The 18381-nt window shown below is 52.0% G+C and overlaps 1 protein-coding gene across 1 annotated transcript in view; it reads left to right on the top strand.

Moving 5' to 3' along the window:
* Nucleotides 1–18381, top strand: part of ZNF710 (zinc finger protein 710) — a 77236-nt gene that overhangs the window by 41013 nt on the left and 17842 nt on the right. The window contains exon 3 of the mRNA XM_038767610.1: nt 18039–18374. Coding sequence (XP_038623538.1) covers nt 18066–18374 — 309 coding nt within the window. The 5' untranslated portion in view covers nt 18039–18065. The remainder of the gene's footprint in view (nt 1–18038; nt 18375–18381) is intronic.

An 18381-nucleotide genomic window follows, 5' to 3' on the forward strand; every position in this document is an offset into this window, starting at 1 on the left:
CTGGTTGCTGTGCACTGTACTGAGCACTTGGGAATTATAATAATAATAATAATAATAATAATGGTATCTGTTAAGTGCTTACTATATGCTAAGCACTGTTCTAAGCACGGGGTAGATACAAGGTAACCAGATTGGACACAGTCCCTGTCCCTCATGGGGCTCACAGTCTCAATCCCTATTTTACAGATGAGGTAACTGAGGCCCAGAGAAGTTAAGTGACTTGCCAAAGGTCACACAGCAGACAAGAGGCGGAGCTGGGATTAGAACCCAGGATCTCTGACTCCCAAACCTGTGCTCTTGCCCCTAGGCCATGCTGCTTCTACAAGCAAGGGATATAGTTCCCTGCCCACAAGGAGCTTATCCATTAGCCGGAGACACTGACATGAAAATAACTATAAACAGAGTAATCAAAATACATAATTTAGTGTCTAACTGGCTAAATGAATATATAGTGTGGAGGATGGGTATCAGTTGGTGTATAAGGGCTTGAACTGGGTAAGGGGTTTACAGGACTTGGGATCCTGGGAATTAATAATAATAGTAATAATGATGGTATTTGTTAAGCGGGAGCCAAGCACTGTTGTAAACACAGGGGTAGATACAAGGTAAGCGGTTTGTCCCACTTGGGGCTCACAGTCTTAATCCCCATTTTACAGATGAAGCACAGAGAAGTTAAGTGGCTTGCCCAAGGTCACAGAGCAGACGAGTGGCAGAGGTGGGATTAGAACCCATGTCCTCTGACTCCCAAGCCCGTGCTCTTTCCATTAAACCATGCTGCTTCAGGGAATCAGGAAAGGCAGGGTAGAGGAGATGGGCTTTCAGGAGGGCTGTTGGCTGACAGATTTGGTACTGAGGATGGGAGAAAGAGCCTATAGATGGTACTCAAGCGCTTACTATGTGCCCAGAACTGTACTAAACGCTGGGCTAAAGACAAGATCATTAGGTTGGACACAGTCTTTGTCCCTCATGGGGCTCATAGTCTAAGCGGGACAGAGAACAGGCATTTAATCCCCATTTTACAGATGAGGTAACTGAGGCACAGAGAAGTGAAGTGACTTGCCCAAGATCACACAGCAGACAAGTGGCAGAGCTGGGATTAGAACCCAGGTCCTCTGACTCTCAGGCCAATCAATCATATTTATTGAGTGCTTACTGTGTACTGTACTTAGCACTGTACTAAGCACTCGGGAGAGTACAATATGACAGTAAACTGTATTCTTTCAACTAGGTCAATCTGGAAAGGAACCCTGTTTTATGGTAGAGCAGCAGCGTGGCTCAATGGAAAGAGCACGGGCTGTGGATTCAGAGATCATGAGTTCAAATCCAGGCTCCGCCACTTGTCAGCTGTGTGACCTTGGGCAAGTCACTTCACTTCTCTGTGCCTCAGTTACCTCATCTGTAAAATGGGGATGAAGACTGTGAGCCCCCTGGGGGACAACCTGATCACCTTGTAACCTCCCGAGCACCTAGAACAGTGCTTTGCACACAGTAAGCACTTAATAAATGCCATTATTATTATTATTATTACTGGCTTTGGGATTAGGGGGAAAGGTTAGGGTCAGGTGAGAGTAAGGACTTTTAGAGATGACACATCCCTCTGATGGCAGCAGCTTCCCTGAATACGGGCCAGCAGACCACCGGGGAGGGCTCAGACTCCAGGAGCCTCTTCTCTTCCAACAGCGGGCAGAGGGGCAGAGCCAACCATCGGTTGCCCCCCGGGACTACTACTGCCACTTCCCTACTGGCCCAAAGGCCTGACAGGGAGAGGGAAAGGGAAGGGGCTGAGGATGGGACCGATGAAGAGGCCCGGGTGGGGAGCCAGGGATTTTACCACTTTTTCCCAGAAAACCAGGAATCAATCAGAGCTGGTGAGAGTCCCGCCACTAACGGATTCCACAACCTCCCTGCCCTCCGGAGGCTAGCATTTGCTTAGCTATTGACAGCAATCTGCATAATTCTCACTCTCCATTCCTCTGCTGCCTAAACTAGTGATGTCTTAATTTTCCAAGCTGTCCATCCCCTTTTTTTTAACGTTATTTGTTAATCACTTATTGGGATGCAAGCTTATCAGGTTGGACACAGTCCCTGTCCCACATAATAACAATAATAATAATGGCATTTGTTAAGCACTTACTATGTGTGAAGCACTCATTGGGATGCAAGCTTATCAAGCTGTACACAGTCCCTGTTCCACATAATAATAATAATAATAATGGCATTTGTTAAGTGCTTATTATGTGCGAAGCACTGTTCTAAGTGCTGGGGGTGGGGGCGGATACAAGGTGATCAGGTTGTCCCACGTGGGGCTCCCAGTCTTCATCCCCATTTTACAGATGAGGTAACTGAGGCTCAGAGAAGTTAAGTGACTTGCCCAAGGTCACACAGGAGACACGTGGCCGGTCCGGAATTAGAACCTCTGACCTCTGACTCCCAAGCCTGTGCTTTTTCCACTGAGCCACGCTGCTTCTCATGGGGCTAACAGTCTTATTCCCCATTTTTCAGATGAGGAAACTGAGGCCCAGAGAAGGGAAGTGACTTACCCATGGTCCCACAGCAGACAAATGGTGGAGCCGGGATCAAATCCTAGGTCCTAATTAGAAGCCACGCCACTTCTCAATCACATTGTTTTCCCACTCTCTGAGCGTGGCTCAGTGGAAAGAGCACAGGCTTTGGAGTCAGAGGTCATGGGTTCAAATCCCAGCTCCGCCAACTGTCAGCTGTGTTACTTCGGGCAAGTCACTTAACTTCTCTGTGCCTCAGTTACCTCATCTGTAAAATGGGGATTAAAACTGTGAGCCCCCACGGTGGGACAACGTGATTACCTTGTAACCTCTCCAGCACTTAGAACAGTGCTTTGCACATAGTAAGTGCTTAACAAATACCATCATTATTATTATTATTATTATTACCCTGGGTCCTTCACTTTAAGTGGAGGTACAGAGACAGTGAGCCCCAAATGGGAAGGGAACTGTGTCTGACCTGATGGTCTTGTATCTATCCCAGCAGTAAGTACAGTGCTTGGCACATAGTAAGTGCTAATAGTAAAAAAAAAAAAATACACGAGCCCATAAACATTCTCCCCCATCCCGCGCCTGGCTCTGCCCCACCGCCCTTCCTGCTCTGATTCCAGCAGTGGCACCAGAATGCTTGAAGGAATTTCTATGTGCCTCAGTTTCTTCATCTGTAAAATGGGAATTAAAGCTGTGAGCCCCTTATGGGACATGGGCTGAATCCAACCTGATTAACTTGTATCTACTCCAATGTTTAGTACAGCCCATAATAAACACTTGAGAAATACCAAAAAAACAAACAAAAATAAGTGTGCCAGATGTCCAGATATCAGGCGGTGAATACCCCAACTGTCCGCTCTCCATGCCTATGTCTTCCTCTAGAGATGAGGGTGATAATGGTAGAATATATTAAGAGCTTACTCTTTGCCAAGCACGCGACCCCTGATGCCCCTCCCTCGCCTCCTCCGCACCCCTTACATCGAGACTCTCCGGCCAGCCTCGGCCCCTTCTTTTCTGGGGCCCTGGGCTCCCGGCTTCAGTGCCAGATTCACTATGAATCGGATGGAGTCACCAGGCAATAACTCGGAGTGGTCCCACCCCGGCCGCGTCCAACTCTCTGTTGGCTTAAGGGGCCAATAAGCACCATGTGCAGAACACTGTACTTGGCTCTTGGCAGAGTAAAAGCCGAGGCATGGCGGGTATTCCCTGCCATCCAGGAACTTATGATTTAGAGGGAGGCAAAATCAGACAAGAGTTATCTACAAACAGCACAGGTAAGAGGATGTAACAGGAAGAGCTTCAGGTGTTTCAGTATTAAGCCACAGAGTGAGCAAATGAAAATGTGTTGCTTTCCAAGTGGGGAGGTGGCTTGGCCTGGTGGGAAGAGCACAGGACTGAGTGTCGGGAGATCTGGGTTCTAGTCCCATGCCCACCACTTACTTGCCCATTGTGTGACCTTGTGCAAGTCATCTTGCCGTGCCTTAGTTTCTTCACCTGGAGAACGGTGATTAAAATCTCTTCTCTTGTCTCCATGAGGCCTATGTGGGAGGAGCTGTCTGATTTGATAATTTGCTATCCCAGTTCTTCACACAGTGCTTGGCATATAGTGAGCGAGCACATAATAAGAATTGTCATTATTGCGATTCCTGAGGCTAGGAAATAGAATGAGTTGTAGTAGGTGGTATTTATTATCAATCAATCAATCAATCAATCGTATTGAGCGCTTACTGTGTGCAGAGCACTGTACTAAGCGCTTGGGAAGTACAAGTTGGCAACATATAGAGACAGTCCCTACCCAACAGTGGGCTCACAGTCTAGAAGGGGGAGACAGAGAACAAAACCAAACATACTAGCAAAATAAAATAAATAGAATAGATATGTACAAGTAAAATAAATAAATAAATAAATAGAGTAATAAATATGTACAAACATATATACATATATACAGGTGCTGTGGGGAAGGGAAGGAGGTAAGATGGGGCCCACCTGTACTAAACATTTAGCAAAATACAGCATGGTGAAGTGACTGGTGGGGGAAGAGGGGGAGGTGGTCCTCCCAATGGCAGAGTGAGCAGGGCCCCACCCAGTGCTGCTTATACCCTGCTAGAGGTTACCTCAGCCACGCCCAGCAGTGAGCCTGGACAAATTGTAGTTAATTTTGTGTGTATGTGTGTTGTTTTGTGGAGAGAGAGAGAGCGAGAGAGTGTGTTTCTGTCTGTCTGTCTCTTAGTCCCCCATCCGATCTCCTCTATCAGACTGGAGAACCCCCCTCCTCCCAGTGCAATGGCAGGTCACTTCACTTCTCTGTGCCTCAGTTCCCTCATCTGTAAAATGGGGATTGAGACTGTGAGCCCCACATGGGCCAACCAGATTACCTTGTATCCCCCCCAGCATTTAGAACAGTGCTTTGCACATAGTAAGCGCTTAACAAATACCATCATAATTACATTGAGAACTGGGCTAGATAGACAATAAACAGATCGAATCCAGTTTCCTTGGACATGTGATTCAATAGCCTAAGAAAAATGGAAAATAGGTATTTTATCCCCATTTTACAGATGACGAAATGGAGGCACAGAGAAGTTAAGTGATTTGCCCAAGGTCACTCACCGGTTCACACAGCTGACAAGTGGCAGAGCTGGGATTAGAACCCAGATCCCCTGACTGCCCGTCTTATGCTCTTTCCACTAGACCACCCCTCAGCGCTTAGAACAGTGCTCAGCGCTTAGAACAGTGCTTTCCACATAGTAAGCACTTAACAAATACCATCGTTATTGTTATTATTATTGGTTGCTCATCCTTGGAGCTATCCAAATTCTTCTTGACCCTGCTATGTTTAGCTGCACAACTTCAATCAATTAATCAATCAGTCAGTTGTATTTATTGAGTGCTTATTGTGTGGAGAGTACTGTACTAAGCATTTAGGAGAATATAATGTAACAGTTGGTAGACATAGTAAGCACTTAACAAAAGTCATAAAAATAAAAATACATATATATGTACATATATACATTACTAAATGCTTACTATGTGTCTAGCACTGTTCTAAACGCTGGACTAGATACCAGTTAGTCAGGTTGAATGCAGTTCCTGTCCCTCCTGGTGCTCACAGTCTAAGCAGGAGGGAGAACAGGTATTTAATTCCCATTTTACAGTTGAGGAAACTGAGGTACAGAGAAGTTAAGATGACTAGCTCAAGGTCACACAGCAAGAGACTGGTAGGTTCAGAATTAGAACTCAGGTCCTCTGACTCCCAGGCTCGTGCTCTTTCCACTAGGCCCCACTCCCATTCTCTCTTGGGTCAAGAGCAACAAGAATTCCCAAGTTTCTGCTTTGGGCCTGATGCCTCTTACAATCTTTATGTTCGCTTGTGTTATTCTGTGTTATTATTTAGGCTTTCCCAGCCTGAGCCCCCTTCTTCCTCTCCTCCTCCCCATCCCCCTGGCCCTACCTCCTTCCCCTCCCCACAGCACCTATATATATGTTTGTACAGATCTACTTGTACAAACTTGTACATATTTACTATTCTATTTATTTTGTTAATGATGTGCATTTAACTTTAGTTCTATTTGTTCTGACGACTTGACACCTGTCCACATGTTTTGTTTTGTTCTCTGTCTCCCTCTTCTAGACTTTGAGCCCATTGTTGGGTAGGGATTGTCTCTATATTTTGCCAACTTGTACTTCCCAAGCGCTTAGTCCAGTGCTCTGCACACAGTAAGCGCTTAATAAATACGATTGAATGAATGAATGAATTCTGTGGGTTGGTGCACATCTGGACGGCCCTCTCTTTTGATTTGATCTATGTTGCCTTGCAGATGATAGAAATGTTGCCAGCTGAGAAGCAGTGGAGAGAGCTTGGGCCAGGCAGTCCGGGGACCTGGGTTCGAATCCTAGCTCCATCACCAGCCTGCTGTGTGACCTAGGGGAATTCACTTAATTTCTCTGGGCCTCAGTTTCCTCATCTGTAAAATGGGGATAAGATACCTGCTCTCCCTCCCCCTGAGCCCTCCATGGGGCTGTGTCTGACTGATTATCTCCTATCTTCCCCAGTGCTTAATATAGTCCTCGATATATAGCAAGCGCTTAACAAATTACTACAGTGATTATTAAACACCGCTTTCTTGGCCCACCCTGTCCCTCTGGTAATAGAGCATAACAGATGTTGGGTGGGGATGTTGAATTCCCCAGGTTTCGGGGTCCAGCCCCTTCTTCTTCATCCCCCAGGCCACCTACCCCTTAGGAGATTTTCTGAGGCAGAAAGTGGGAAATCCAGAAGTCACCCCTTCCCTGGAAAAGCTCAAGCTCAGTCTTCATCCCCATGTGCCAAGGTCACACAGCAGACAAGCGAAGGAGCCGGAATGAGAACCCAAGTCCTTCTAACTCCCAGGCTCGTGCTCTAGTCACTAGGCCACACTGCTTCACCTTGTCCCTGAGGAGAGCTCTCAGGGTGAAATCACACCCAATGCCCCTTTCCCCTTCCCTTCCTTGACTTTAGTTTCCAGAGGACCACCGATACCGCTCTACAGCCATGGGGCCGGCTCTCACTCACTTGGAAACTTTGGGGCCGGGGGCATAATCTGCTTTGTGCATTTTCTATAGCGAGTCATTGTGTTTCAGCAGCTTTGTTCGTCCCTGGTTTCTGATCACTCTAGATTCAAAACCGAAATCCAGAAGCCAAGAGGAGGGTGGGGACGGACGGACGGACCGGTGCACAATTACTGCCCCGTCCCAGGAGCTGTTGGGGGGAAGAGGAGAGAAGGACAGGGAGGGAGGAGGTAAGGAGGACAGAGAACGAAGTGGGAGGGAGAGAGTGAGGAAGACAGAGGGAAAGGAGGGAGGGGAGAAAAAGAGAGGGAGAGAGAGGAGGATAGGGAGAGAGGAAGAGAGAGAAAAAAGAGGGGGGATAGGGAGATGGGGGAGGGAGAGAGGAAGGGGGAAGGGGAGAGAGAGACAGAGAACTGAACTGAAAGGAACAGAGCCACAGAGACCCCCCAAGGTAAAGGAAGAGACCCAAACACACACATGAAGCTGGAGGGCAGGCGGGCAGGCTGGGTGGGGAGCGCAGCCATTTCCTCGCAATAAGGGAGTGAGGAACTGAGGTAAGTGAGTCCGGGAACAGTTCCTGAGCCCCTCTGGAGGTGCCCAGGTCAAGAATCGCCCTGACCAGAGAGAGAGGCCCGGGCCCTGCCCTCAGGAAGCTGGCCGTCTGATGGGGGCAGTGGGGTCTGGCAGCCAGGGGCAGACTTGGCTCTCCCACGTCTGGAAGGGCCACTGCCTGTGGACCGAGGCACTGAGACTCCCTGAGAGAGCAGGCCTTCCCGCCCTGTGAAATCTTGGATACAGAAGCACCCCGAGGTAGCAGCCAGGCCTGCCTGACCCCCGCCCCCCCGGGCCTGGCCCCAGGGATGTAGAAATGGCCCTGGGGCAGAGAGACTAAGGCCCCCAGTTCTGCCCCAGGAAAGAGGAAGGATCCCAACAGCACTCTGCCGGGCAGTCAGGGATTGAGTCTCCTGCCTCTCTCCAAATGGGAGGTACCCCCATCCCAGGACTCCACCTTGGTCCCCTTCTGTTCCTCTTCATCTGCCCAGGTGGGAAGAGGGGCTTTCCTCCTCAGGGCTCTTTGTTTGGCATGGGAGTGGGGACTCCTGGGTCCCTCCACTGACTTTGGCTGCAGGGTTGCAGGGCTGGGAGGGAGGGTGGACTGCCCTGTGATGCTGGAGAAAGGAGAAATGGGGTCCAAGGAAATCGACCCTCACCGAGCTCCCTTCCCTCCCTACCCAGGGCCCCAAATCCGAGACAGACCTCTGTGGCTGGGGATGGGAAGGGAACTTGAGGAGAGATGAAAGGGAGGGAGAGCGAGGGAGCACTGAGGACAGACAGGGGGTTTGGAGTACTCAGAGAGATGAGGAGGCAGATGAAAGAGAAAAGAGGAAGATAAGAGAGGGAGAGAGAGAGAGAGAAAGAGAGGGAGAGGGGGAGAGAGGGAGAGGAGAGGCACAGAGCCGAGAGGGGTTGCCAGGGAAACGGAGAATGGGAGAGGGAGAGAGGAGAAATGGAGAGAGAAAGGAGAGAGGATGGAAAATGCTGAGGGCCAGAGGGAGGGGAGGGCGCCGGGGAGGAGAAGTCCAGGGAGCGCTGAGTGAGAGACTTAAGGATTTGCTGACTGAATGCTTGGAAAAGAAGAGAATGGACGAGGCCTTAATTAGGGGGGTGGGAGTCCTGGTTGGGGGTTAAAATGGGCAGTGCCTTGAATTGGTAGAGCACTTATTTTTTCACAACATTTTCACGATTGTCTCCTTTCGTTCTCACAGCATTGTTGGGAGGGAGGTATGTTATCTCCATTTTAGAGACGAAGAAACTGAGGCCTGTTAGGTGTCTGGCCCCAGATCACCCAGTAGTTCAGTGACAGAGGTGGGATTTGAACCTGGGGCTCCAGAACCATTCTGCTTGCCCACGCTGCCTGTATGTATCCTGCCCAGTGTGTTAACTCATGGTCCAAAATTCTGGTCTTTCTTCCTTGGCCAGGCCAGACTTTAGAAGTAGGGTGGCCTAGTGGAAAGCTCATGGGCCTGGGATCCAAGACAATGGGTTCTAACCCCAACTCTGCTACTTTCCTGTTGGGCGACCATGGGCAAGTCACCCAGTTATCTTTGTGCCTCAGTTCCTCCATCTGGAAAATGGAGAGTCATTGCCTGTTCTCCCTCCTTCTTAGGGTGTGAGCCCCATGGAGAGCAGAGTCCCAGTTATCTTGTATCTACCCCAGTGTTTAGTGAAATCTTGGCACATAGTAAGGGCTCAAATATTAATATTGTTGTTATTATTGTTATTATACTATTGATAGTTCTTTGCCTTCTGCTCCTGGTCTTCTCTCCAGCCATCCCAAGCTCCCAGCTTTGGCAACTGCCATGGTCAGAGACTGTGAGTCCCATGAGGGACAGGGACTGAGTCCAACCTGATTAACTTGTATCCACCCTAATGCTTAGAATGGTGCTTGACACAAAGTAAGCATAAATAAACCAGCAGCAGCAGCAGCAGAGAACCCTGGGGACTTGGATTCCTGGGTCCTGGGCCTGTCACTTCGGGGAGGAGGGCTCCACAGCCGGCCACCACCCCGCCCTGATCTTGGGACAGGACAGCAGGATGAGGCATGGTCCATGGCTGCCAATTCTGAAGGAGAAGGAGAAGAGGGATGGGGCGGATTTGGAGATGACCCAACCTGGGCATGTGACCGCGAGGTGCTGATCTGAATAGAAGTTGCCAGGAGCGGTACCGGTGATGGAACCAAAGGGGGAGAGGTGGCCCAACACCTGCCCGGGTTTGAGGGTCCGGGAGTGTGTGTCTGTGTCTGGGGCAGGGATTGGTCCAATTTCTCAATCCATCAGTGGTGTTCATTGAGCACTTCCTGTGTGCAGAGCACTGTACTAAGCGCTTGGGAGAGGATAATACAACAGAGTTGGTAATCAGTCGATCATTTGTATTTATTGAGTGCTTACTGTGTGCACAGCACTGTACTAAGTGCTTGGGAGAGTACAAAATAGCAGAGTTGTAGTCACGTTCCCTGCCCATGAGCTTACAGTCTAGAATAATAATAATGACATTTGTTAAGTGTTTACTATGTGCAGAGCACTGTTCTAAGTGCTGGGGGGGGGGATACAAGGTGACCAAGTTGTCCCACGTGGGGCTCACACTCTTAATCCCCATTTTACAGATGAGGTAACTGAGGCTCAGAGAAGTTAATTGACTTGCCCAAGGTCACACAGCAAACATGTGGCGGAGTCAGAGTTCGAACCCATGACCTCTGACTCCAAAGCCCGTGCTCTTTCCACTGAGCCATGCTGCTTCTCTAGAACATGAGCTTACAATCTAGGGGGGATGCTGGGAAGACTCCCACACTTTTCAGTGCCTTGAGATCCTTGCTTAAAAGTTGTCAGCATCACTCCAACTGACCCAAACCAGTTTGTTGTAAAACGACTGAGGTCTCTGTGACCAGACCGTAGGAGGGATAAGATCCCAGCCTTCTAAAGTTTCAGAAACTTCCGCCTCTCTGTCTTCTCCCGGCCCATTCCACTGGAAAAGCCGGTCGGTTTGGAGACTCAGAGCACCTTCCCTGTGGGCACTGGAGAGGCCTGCCCTGGGCCGCTGAGGTAGAACAGCTCCCTTCCTTCTTGCCCAACCAATGGACATTTGGGATAACAGCCATCCCAATGGGGGCACACGTGTATGCATGTATGCATGGGTTTGCTGGTGTGTGTGTGTGTGTGCGCGCGCGCGTGCGTGCGTGCGTGCGTGTTTTCCCAGGGAGGACGAGACCTGTATCTGGGCTCAGGTCAGTCAGGTGACTGAATAAATGGGGCGGAGAGGGCAGGCCTAGAGATGCCAAGGTGGCCCACCGCCTGGGGTTTGTGGAGAGAGAGGGAACTGTACCTGTCCTGCTCAGGTTCATAGGTAGACCTGTGACCCCTGCTGACCCAAAAAGGCCCCAGAGCTGTCCTGAGTTCTTGGCTTTTTTGTCACTGATCCCAGAACGACCTCTGCCCCCCAGCCCCCTCGGCTGTGATGTCATTTACTCCAACTAGCAGTGGGGACCGGCATCAGCGGGGACCGGCATCAGTGCCGGGAATACACGGGGGTGGAGGGTGGGGTCAGGGGTCTGGGCTGAAAGAGGAGAAGGAGAACGGGAAAGAAGGCCCAACCGTCCTAGCTGTCCCTGTGTCAGAGGGCCGGGGCTCGGGCCGGCGCAGGCTCGGATAGGACAAGAGGCCTGTCCTGTGCCAGGGAGATGGAGTGGCAGGGCCAGGAGGCCTAGGATGGGATGAGAAGGGGCTGAAGAGGCCCCAGGAGTCACCCACTGATTCAGGGTCAGGGTGAATCGGGGAACACCAGGGAGAGAAGAAAGTGGCTCCCTGAGGGCCAGAGAGCTGAGCATGGGCATGTGGCCTGGAAAGATCGGGGAGCGGAGAGCCCAGCAGTAGCTGCCTGGGGGGGCGGATGGGGCCACCAAACAGGGACATTCCCCAGGAGACCACGCGTCCAGGGGTTTGCCGTGAGACGTGGAAGGGATGCGGTTTCTCGAGGTTCCTGGGCCCAACTGCTCTGGTGCGTCAGCGAGGAGTCTGCTTCCCCTTTCTAGCCTCTGAGCCGGGGCCCCTAGGGGGTGGGGGTGGCTCCAGATGGCACAGCATCCCCCCCTGCTCTAGCCAGGAGCAGTGCCCGTGTGAGCGGGTCCTGATCTATTATTCTGTTGGATTCCCCCAAGCGCTTAGTACAGCACTCTGCACACAGTAAGTACTCAATAATTAATACCATTGATTGACTGACAGGGCCTCATAGTGACTTTGGAGCAAGAATAATAATGATAATAATGATGGTTTTTGTTAAGCACTTACTATGTGCCAAGCACTGTTCTAAGCGCTGGGGTACATACAAGGTAATCAGGTTGTCCCACATGGGGCTTATAGTCTTAATCCCCATTTTACAGATGAGGCAACTGAGGCATAGAGAAGTTAAGTGACTTGCCCGGAGTCATACAACTGACAAGAGGCGGAGCCGGGATTAGAACCCATGTCCTCCGACTCCCAAGCCTGTGCTCTTTCCATTAAGCCATGCTGTGGGTGACACACTCATTCATTCATTCATTCAGTCAGTCAGTCATATTTATTGAGCCCTTACTATGTGCAGAGCACTGTACTAAGCGCTTGGGAAGTACAAGTTGGCAACATGTAGAGACGGTCCCTACCCAGCAACGGTCTCACAGTCTAGAAGGGGGACACAGACAACAAAACAAAGCAGAGACACACTCGGGGTGCCAGGATTCCAGCTGGCTTCCATATGACATGATTCCCTTCCAATCAATCAGTTGTACTTATTGAGCGCTTACTGTGTGCAGAGCAGTGTCCTAAGTGCTTAGGAGAGTACAGCAGAGTTGGTAGACACCTTCCACACCTTCCTCCTTGGCCTCAAGGAGCTCCCAGTCTATCAATCAGTCAGTCAATCAGTGGTATTTATTGAGCACTTACTGTGTACAGAGCACTGTACCAAGTGCTTGGGAGACTACAATATAATGGAGTTGGTAGGCACTCTCCCTCCCTGCCCACACCGAATAGAGGAGATAGAAGACATGAATGTTTGAGTGATTTAAATAATAGTGCTTAGAACAGTGCCCAGTGCTTAGAACAGTGCTCTGCACATAGTAAGCGCTTAACAAATGCCATCATTATTATTATTATTAATAGCCAATAATGAGTAAATAATGAGGAATGAAGTAATAAAGATACCAGGGCCTAAAGGGCTTGAGAGTTGCTACGTCTGGGATGGTCCAGGATAATAGTAACTGTAGTATTTGGGAAGCGCTTACTATGCATCAAGCACTGTACTAAGCGCTGGGGTAGATACAAGCTCGTGGGCAGGGAATTTGTCTACCAGGTCTGTTGTAGTGAACTCTCTCTAGTACTCAGTAGTCATTTATTGTGCACCTACTGTGTGCAGAGCACTGTACTAAGCACTTGGGAGAGTACAATATAACAGATACATTCCCTGCCCACAGTGAGCTTACATGAATATCAGTAAATAAAATTACAGATATGGACAAAAGTAGAGAAGCGGCATGGCTCAGTGGAAGGAGCACGGGCTTTGGAGACAGAGGTCATGGGTTCAAATCCGGACTCCGTCATTTGTCAGCTGTGAGACTTTGGGCAAGTCACTTCACTTCTCTGAGCCTCAGTTACCTCATCTGGAAAATGGGGATTAAGACTGTGAGCCCCCCAGTGGGACAAGCTGATCACCTTGTAACTTCCCCAGCACTTAGAACAGTGCTTTGCATATAGTAAGTGCTTAATAAATGCCATTATTATAAAAGTGCTGTGGGGATGGGAGAGGGAATGAGTACACGGTAAGTGCTCAATAAATACCATTGATTGATTGAATGATACAAGATTGTCAGGTCCAGCACAGACCCCGTCCCTCATGGGACTCATGAGGAGCAGCCTCTTGGAGGAGGTGGCTCTGAAGAGAGCGGAGGGCTAGGGTTTGAAGCACCAGGAAGGACGCTGGGAGGGCCTTCTTTCCTCCGGAAAGCAGGGTGGAGTCCGCCCCGCTGTTGGAGGAGTCACTGTAGAAGCCCCTGTGGGCGGCCCAGGCTGAGCCGTCCTGCAGAGGAAGGGCAGCTTGAGGCCCAGTGACTGACCAGGAAGAGAAACTCTTTCTTCCTCTTCCCCGGGCCGGCCTCTCCCAGAGCTTTCTAGCCACAGCTGCTGGCTCACTTCTCTCCTCCCCCAGGAAACTGCTCCCATCCGCCCCGGGAGAAGGCAGAAGTGAAAATGTGGCAGGGAGACAGACTCAAGGGTTTTGTTTCCTGTTTCCCAGGGGACCGAGCACCAAGTTTCTCAAGTTTCCCCAGGGGAGGGGGTTGGGCAGGACAGGGATGGAGAGGGTCCCAGACGGAAGTTGTTTGGAGCTTAGAGGCTGCCCTGGGATCCCCTGTCAAGGGTAGGGGTGGCTACTAGGAGGTATCAGACCCCGCTAGTCCCACATCTCCCCGAACTGGTCTGGGGGTTCTGGCCCACCCAGCAGGACGTGCGGGTCCCAGCCCCACTTCCTACATGTCTGTTTTCTTGTGTGACAAAGCAGGAGCCAGTGGGGCAGATGGCGCATCCTGAGCCGGCGTCGGGGATGGAGCCTCGGGCCGGGCAGACTGTGGGGCTGACCGCAGTCTAGTCCTTCCCCATAGTTCCACCCCCGGACAGCAGAAGGGGCCTCAGGGTGCCAGGCCTGCCGGGACAGGGGAGGAGCACCCGGAAAGAGCCAGGCCGCCCCTCCTCCTACTTGCAGGGGGCTGCAGGGAGGGGGGCACTGCAAGGCCTTCTTCTCCCTGTCACCCATTGAGGGTTAGTAAAGCCCTTTCCCCGCCCCCACCAAGAAGCTCCGAAGGGCTGACTGATCATCCACCTCCCTGGGAAGAGCAGACAGCACATGGGTCCAGCAGGCTGCCGTACCCTGTGGGGGCACAAAGGCAGAAGGGCTCAGCCTGGCATATGGGGAGGAGGCTGGTCTCCCCAGGGCGAAAGGGGCCCACTAGGGACAGGGGGGCTGGGCCTGGGCTCAGGATGAGAATACTGCCTGGCTCCAGGCACCGTGTGGAAGGGCCTTTCTGGGGCCAGGGTGGGTCAGTGCTGACCAGGCCAGCTGGGGCCTCTGGCTGAGCTGTGCTCCAGAGGTTCTCCTGGGTCCCCCCGCCCCCACCCCCCCCACCCCAGGCTCTAATCCACCCTGGGGATCATAGGGGGCCACAGAGCAGAGGTGAAGACAGGCAGGCCCCCAGATATCCTGCTCCCTGCAGGTCCAGGAGCAGAGAAGAAGTTGAGCCCTCTGTGCATGCCACAGTCTCTCCCTGGCCCATTCCCCAAGTGCTTAGTACAGTGCCCTGCACACAGTAATTGCTCAATAAATATGATTGATTGATTGACAGCAGTAGTGGCCCCCACCCCTACCCTCCTAGCTCTCTCCCCATCCTTCTTTCCATCTTCTCTTCCTCCACCTCCCCTCCCCCTTTTCCTCTTCCTTTGTTTCTATGCCTCCACAGCCTCTCTCTCTCTCTCTCTCTCTCTCCCCCTCTCTCTCTCTCTCTCTCTCTCTCTCTTTCCCTCTCTCTCTCTCCCTCCCTCCCTTTCTCCCTTCCTCCAGCTCCCCCTCCTCCCTGCCTCTTCCTCCTATCTTTGTGTGTCTTCTCCTCTGGCCCGGGCCTCACCCCTCAGCCAGAGTCAGGGGCTCCGGGCCCTTTGCCTTGGGAGCTGTTGTCTCTCCAAAATGGAGACAGCAGAGGGCTGATCCCGGGCAGATGTACAGAGGGCTGGGCCTCAGTGGAAGGCCCCAGGCTTCCAGATATCACTCTTCCTCCCGCCTACAGCAGGTTCCCATGCACAATTCTTGGGGAGGTGGGTGAGGAGAGGAAGGGTCCAGGGTGGGTAGCCTGGGTGGGAGACCTGGCTGGGGAGCTCCTGGGCAGGGTATGAACCCTATGCGCCCAAGGATCCAAGTCTCCCCACTGCAGGGCAGGCAGGGTGACTGGTGCCCGTCAGGATTTGACGAGTCCCTTGGGGCCCCTGGATCGGCCCACGTGCTTGTTGGGGGACTCTGAGCCAGAGGAGGTCCCGGCTCCCCCAGCCTCCAGTTACTCTCATGGCTGGATCTGAAATCCAGCCTGTCTCAGCCCATCCCATCCCGTCCCAGCCTATCACGTCACATCCCGTCCTGTCTCGTCGCATCCCATCCTGTCCTGGTGCATCCTATCCCGTCCCAGCTTGTCCCATCCCGTCCTGTCGCACTGCATCCCATTCTTTCCCAGCTCATTCCATCCCAGCCTGTCCCATCCCAGCTGCCAAGAGAGAATTCACCCACAAGAATTGGCACACACACAGGGTGTGTGTGTGTGTGTGTGTGTGTGTGTGTGTGTGTGTGTGTGTGGAGATAATTTGTACAAGAGAGAGAGGGAGAGTGTGTGTGCATGCGTGTGTGTGTGTTGGGAGGGTGTAGAGAGTCTGCACAGAAAAGTGTTTGTGGGTGGTAGAGTGTTTATGAGTAAAGTTTGACTGGAGAGCGAGAGAGAGAGAGAGAGAGAGAGAGAGAGAGAGAGAGTGCGTGTGTGTGTGTGTGTGTGTTGGGAGGGTGTAGAGAGTCTGCACAGAAAAATGTTTGTTGGGGGTAGAGTGTGTATGAGTAGAGTTTGACCTGGGAGAGAGAGCGAGAGAGAGAGAGAGAGAGAGAGAGAGAGAGAGAGAGAGAGAGAGAGAGAGTGTGTGTGTGTGGAAAGTTAGAATTCACATGGAAATGTGTGTGTGTGTGTGTATGTGTGTGTATGAGTGAAGAGAGAATGTACACAGGAAAGCAAGTGTGCAAGTGTTTGCCTGCTGGAGCAGGAAGGACAAATGTAGTTCTCCTAGAGCCGCAGTGCCTGCCGGGCTTGGAATCCCCGCTTCCGGGCCGGGCCGGGCCAGACCACGCCTGGTCCTGCTCCCGGTCCTGGGCTCCGGGAATCCCCTCTGACCCCGATGGCTCCAGCTCTGGTCTCCATTTCTAGGAAGACCGGTCTCTCTGGCCTGCGCTTTAGCGGCCCAAGTGCAGGAAGAGGAAGAGGAGGACCCAGCAGGGAAGGGTGGAGGGGCAGGGGGAGGGAAGGAGCAGTGGAGAAATCTAGGGTTTCTTGAACGAGCTGCCCACTCAACCACCCCTGGGCCACAATCCCCAGTCCCACAGCCTCCCAGGCTCATCGCAAAATGATCACTAGATCGATCGGGATTTGAGCTGTGGAATCGGCGGGGGAAGGAGAAGGCAGCTTTGGGGTGGTTGGGTTAGCTGTGGCCTGTTGGCTCCAGCTTGTGTCAGGTTTCCTGGGGGCTTTGAGGGGCCTGCAGCCCACCGGCCCCACCCGCCCTTGGGGGCTTCCAGCCTCAAGGTAGACAGTGCGGCCCAGGCCCTGCCATTTCAGTGCCTAAGAACAGTGCTTGGCACGTAGTAAGTGCTTAACAAATACTATTATGATTATTATTATTATTATTATTATTATTGTTATTATTGGTTATGGGCCAAAAATGAAATCTGACCTATTTTCTCCTTTTTATATTGTGTTTGCTAAGCACTTACTTTTTTCTTTTAATGATATTTATTAAGTGCGTACTCTCTGTGAAGCACTGCTCTAAGCACTGGGAGGGATACAAGGTGATCAGGTTGTCCCACATAGGGCTCAGTCATAATCCCCATTTTACAGATGAGGTAACTGAGGCACAGAGAAGTTAAGTGGCTTGCCCAACATCACACAGCTGACAAGTGGAAGAGTAGGGATTCGAACCCATGGCCTCTGACTCTCAAGCCCATGCTCTTTCCACTGAGCCACGCTGCTTCTCTTTGTTCCAGAAACTGTACTGAGTGCTGCGATAGATGCAAGTTTATCAGGTTAGACACAGTCCTTGACCCACACGGGGCTCTCAGTCAATCCCCATTTTACAGGTAAAAAAACTGAGGCCCAAAGACATAAAGTGATTTGTCCAGCATCACATGGCAGACAAGCTGCAGAGCCGGGATTAGAACCTAGGTCCTTCTGACTTCCAGGCCTGGGCTCTAGCCACTAGGCCACTCTATTTCCTTGTCTTTTCACCCATCACACTCCTTTTTAGGGGTCTTCCTGTCTGGCCTACAGGGAGAGCGGAGGGGCGGTGGGGGGCAGGGCACCGGTGGGGAGTGGAGCAGGGAATAAGGAAGAGGTGGGGTCCCCAGGGAGGCAGAGCGGGGCTGAGGGGGTGCAGCCTGGCTAGGGGTGGGGTGGGGGAAATCTCTATGTAAGGCAGAATAATAATAAAGATAATGATGGCATTTGTTAAGCACTTACTATGTGCAAAGCACTGTTCTAAGCGCTGGGGAGGATACAAGGTGATCGGGTTGTCCCACGGGGGGCTCACGGAGCCTCCGGGCTGGGAGCATTGGAGGGGGGCAGAGAGGTCCCGGGGTGGGGTCTGACTTCCCCCTCTTGTTCCACAGCCATGCAAGCCTAGCCGGACAGGAGCCATGGAGCGCTTTGCCGACTCGGGGACCCAGACCGACGCCGTGGTGGTCCTGTCCCTCGCCCAGGCTGCCGTGCTGGGCCTGGTCTCTGAAAACGTGCTGTTCGGCGCCACCGTAGGCCCCGGGGCCTTCTACCCGGCGCCGGAGAACCAGGCGGCCGCGGGGACCGAGCCGGAGCCCCCGGGACCCCCGGAACACCAGCGGGGGCCGGAGGAGACGGAGGGACTGGAGGCGGAGGTGGCCCCCGGGAGGCATCCGCGCCGGAAGAAGCGGCCGCCTGTGAGGCTGGTGCCCAAGGTCAAGGGCCAGAGGGCGAGCG

This window comes from Tachyglossus aculeatus, chromosome 26 (genome assembly GCF_015852505.1).
Source record: "Tachyglossus aculeatus isolate mTacAcu1 chromosome 26, mTacAcu1.pri, whole genome shotgun sequence".
Classification (NCBI taxonomy): domain Eukaryota; kingdom Metazoa; phylum Chordata; class Mammalia; order Monotremata; family Tachyglossidae; genus Tachyglossus; species Tachyglossus aculeatus.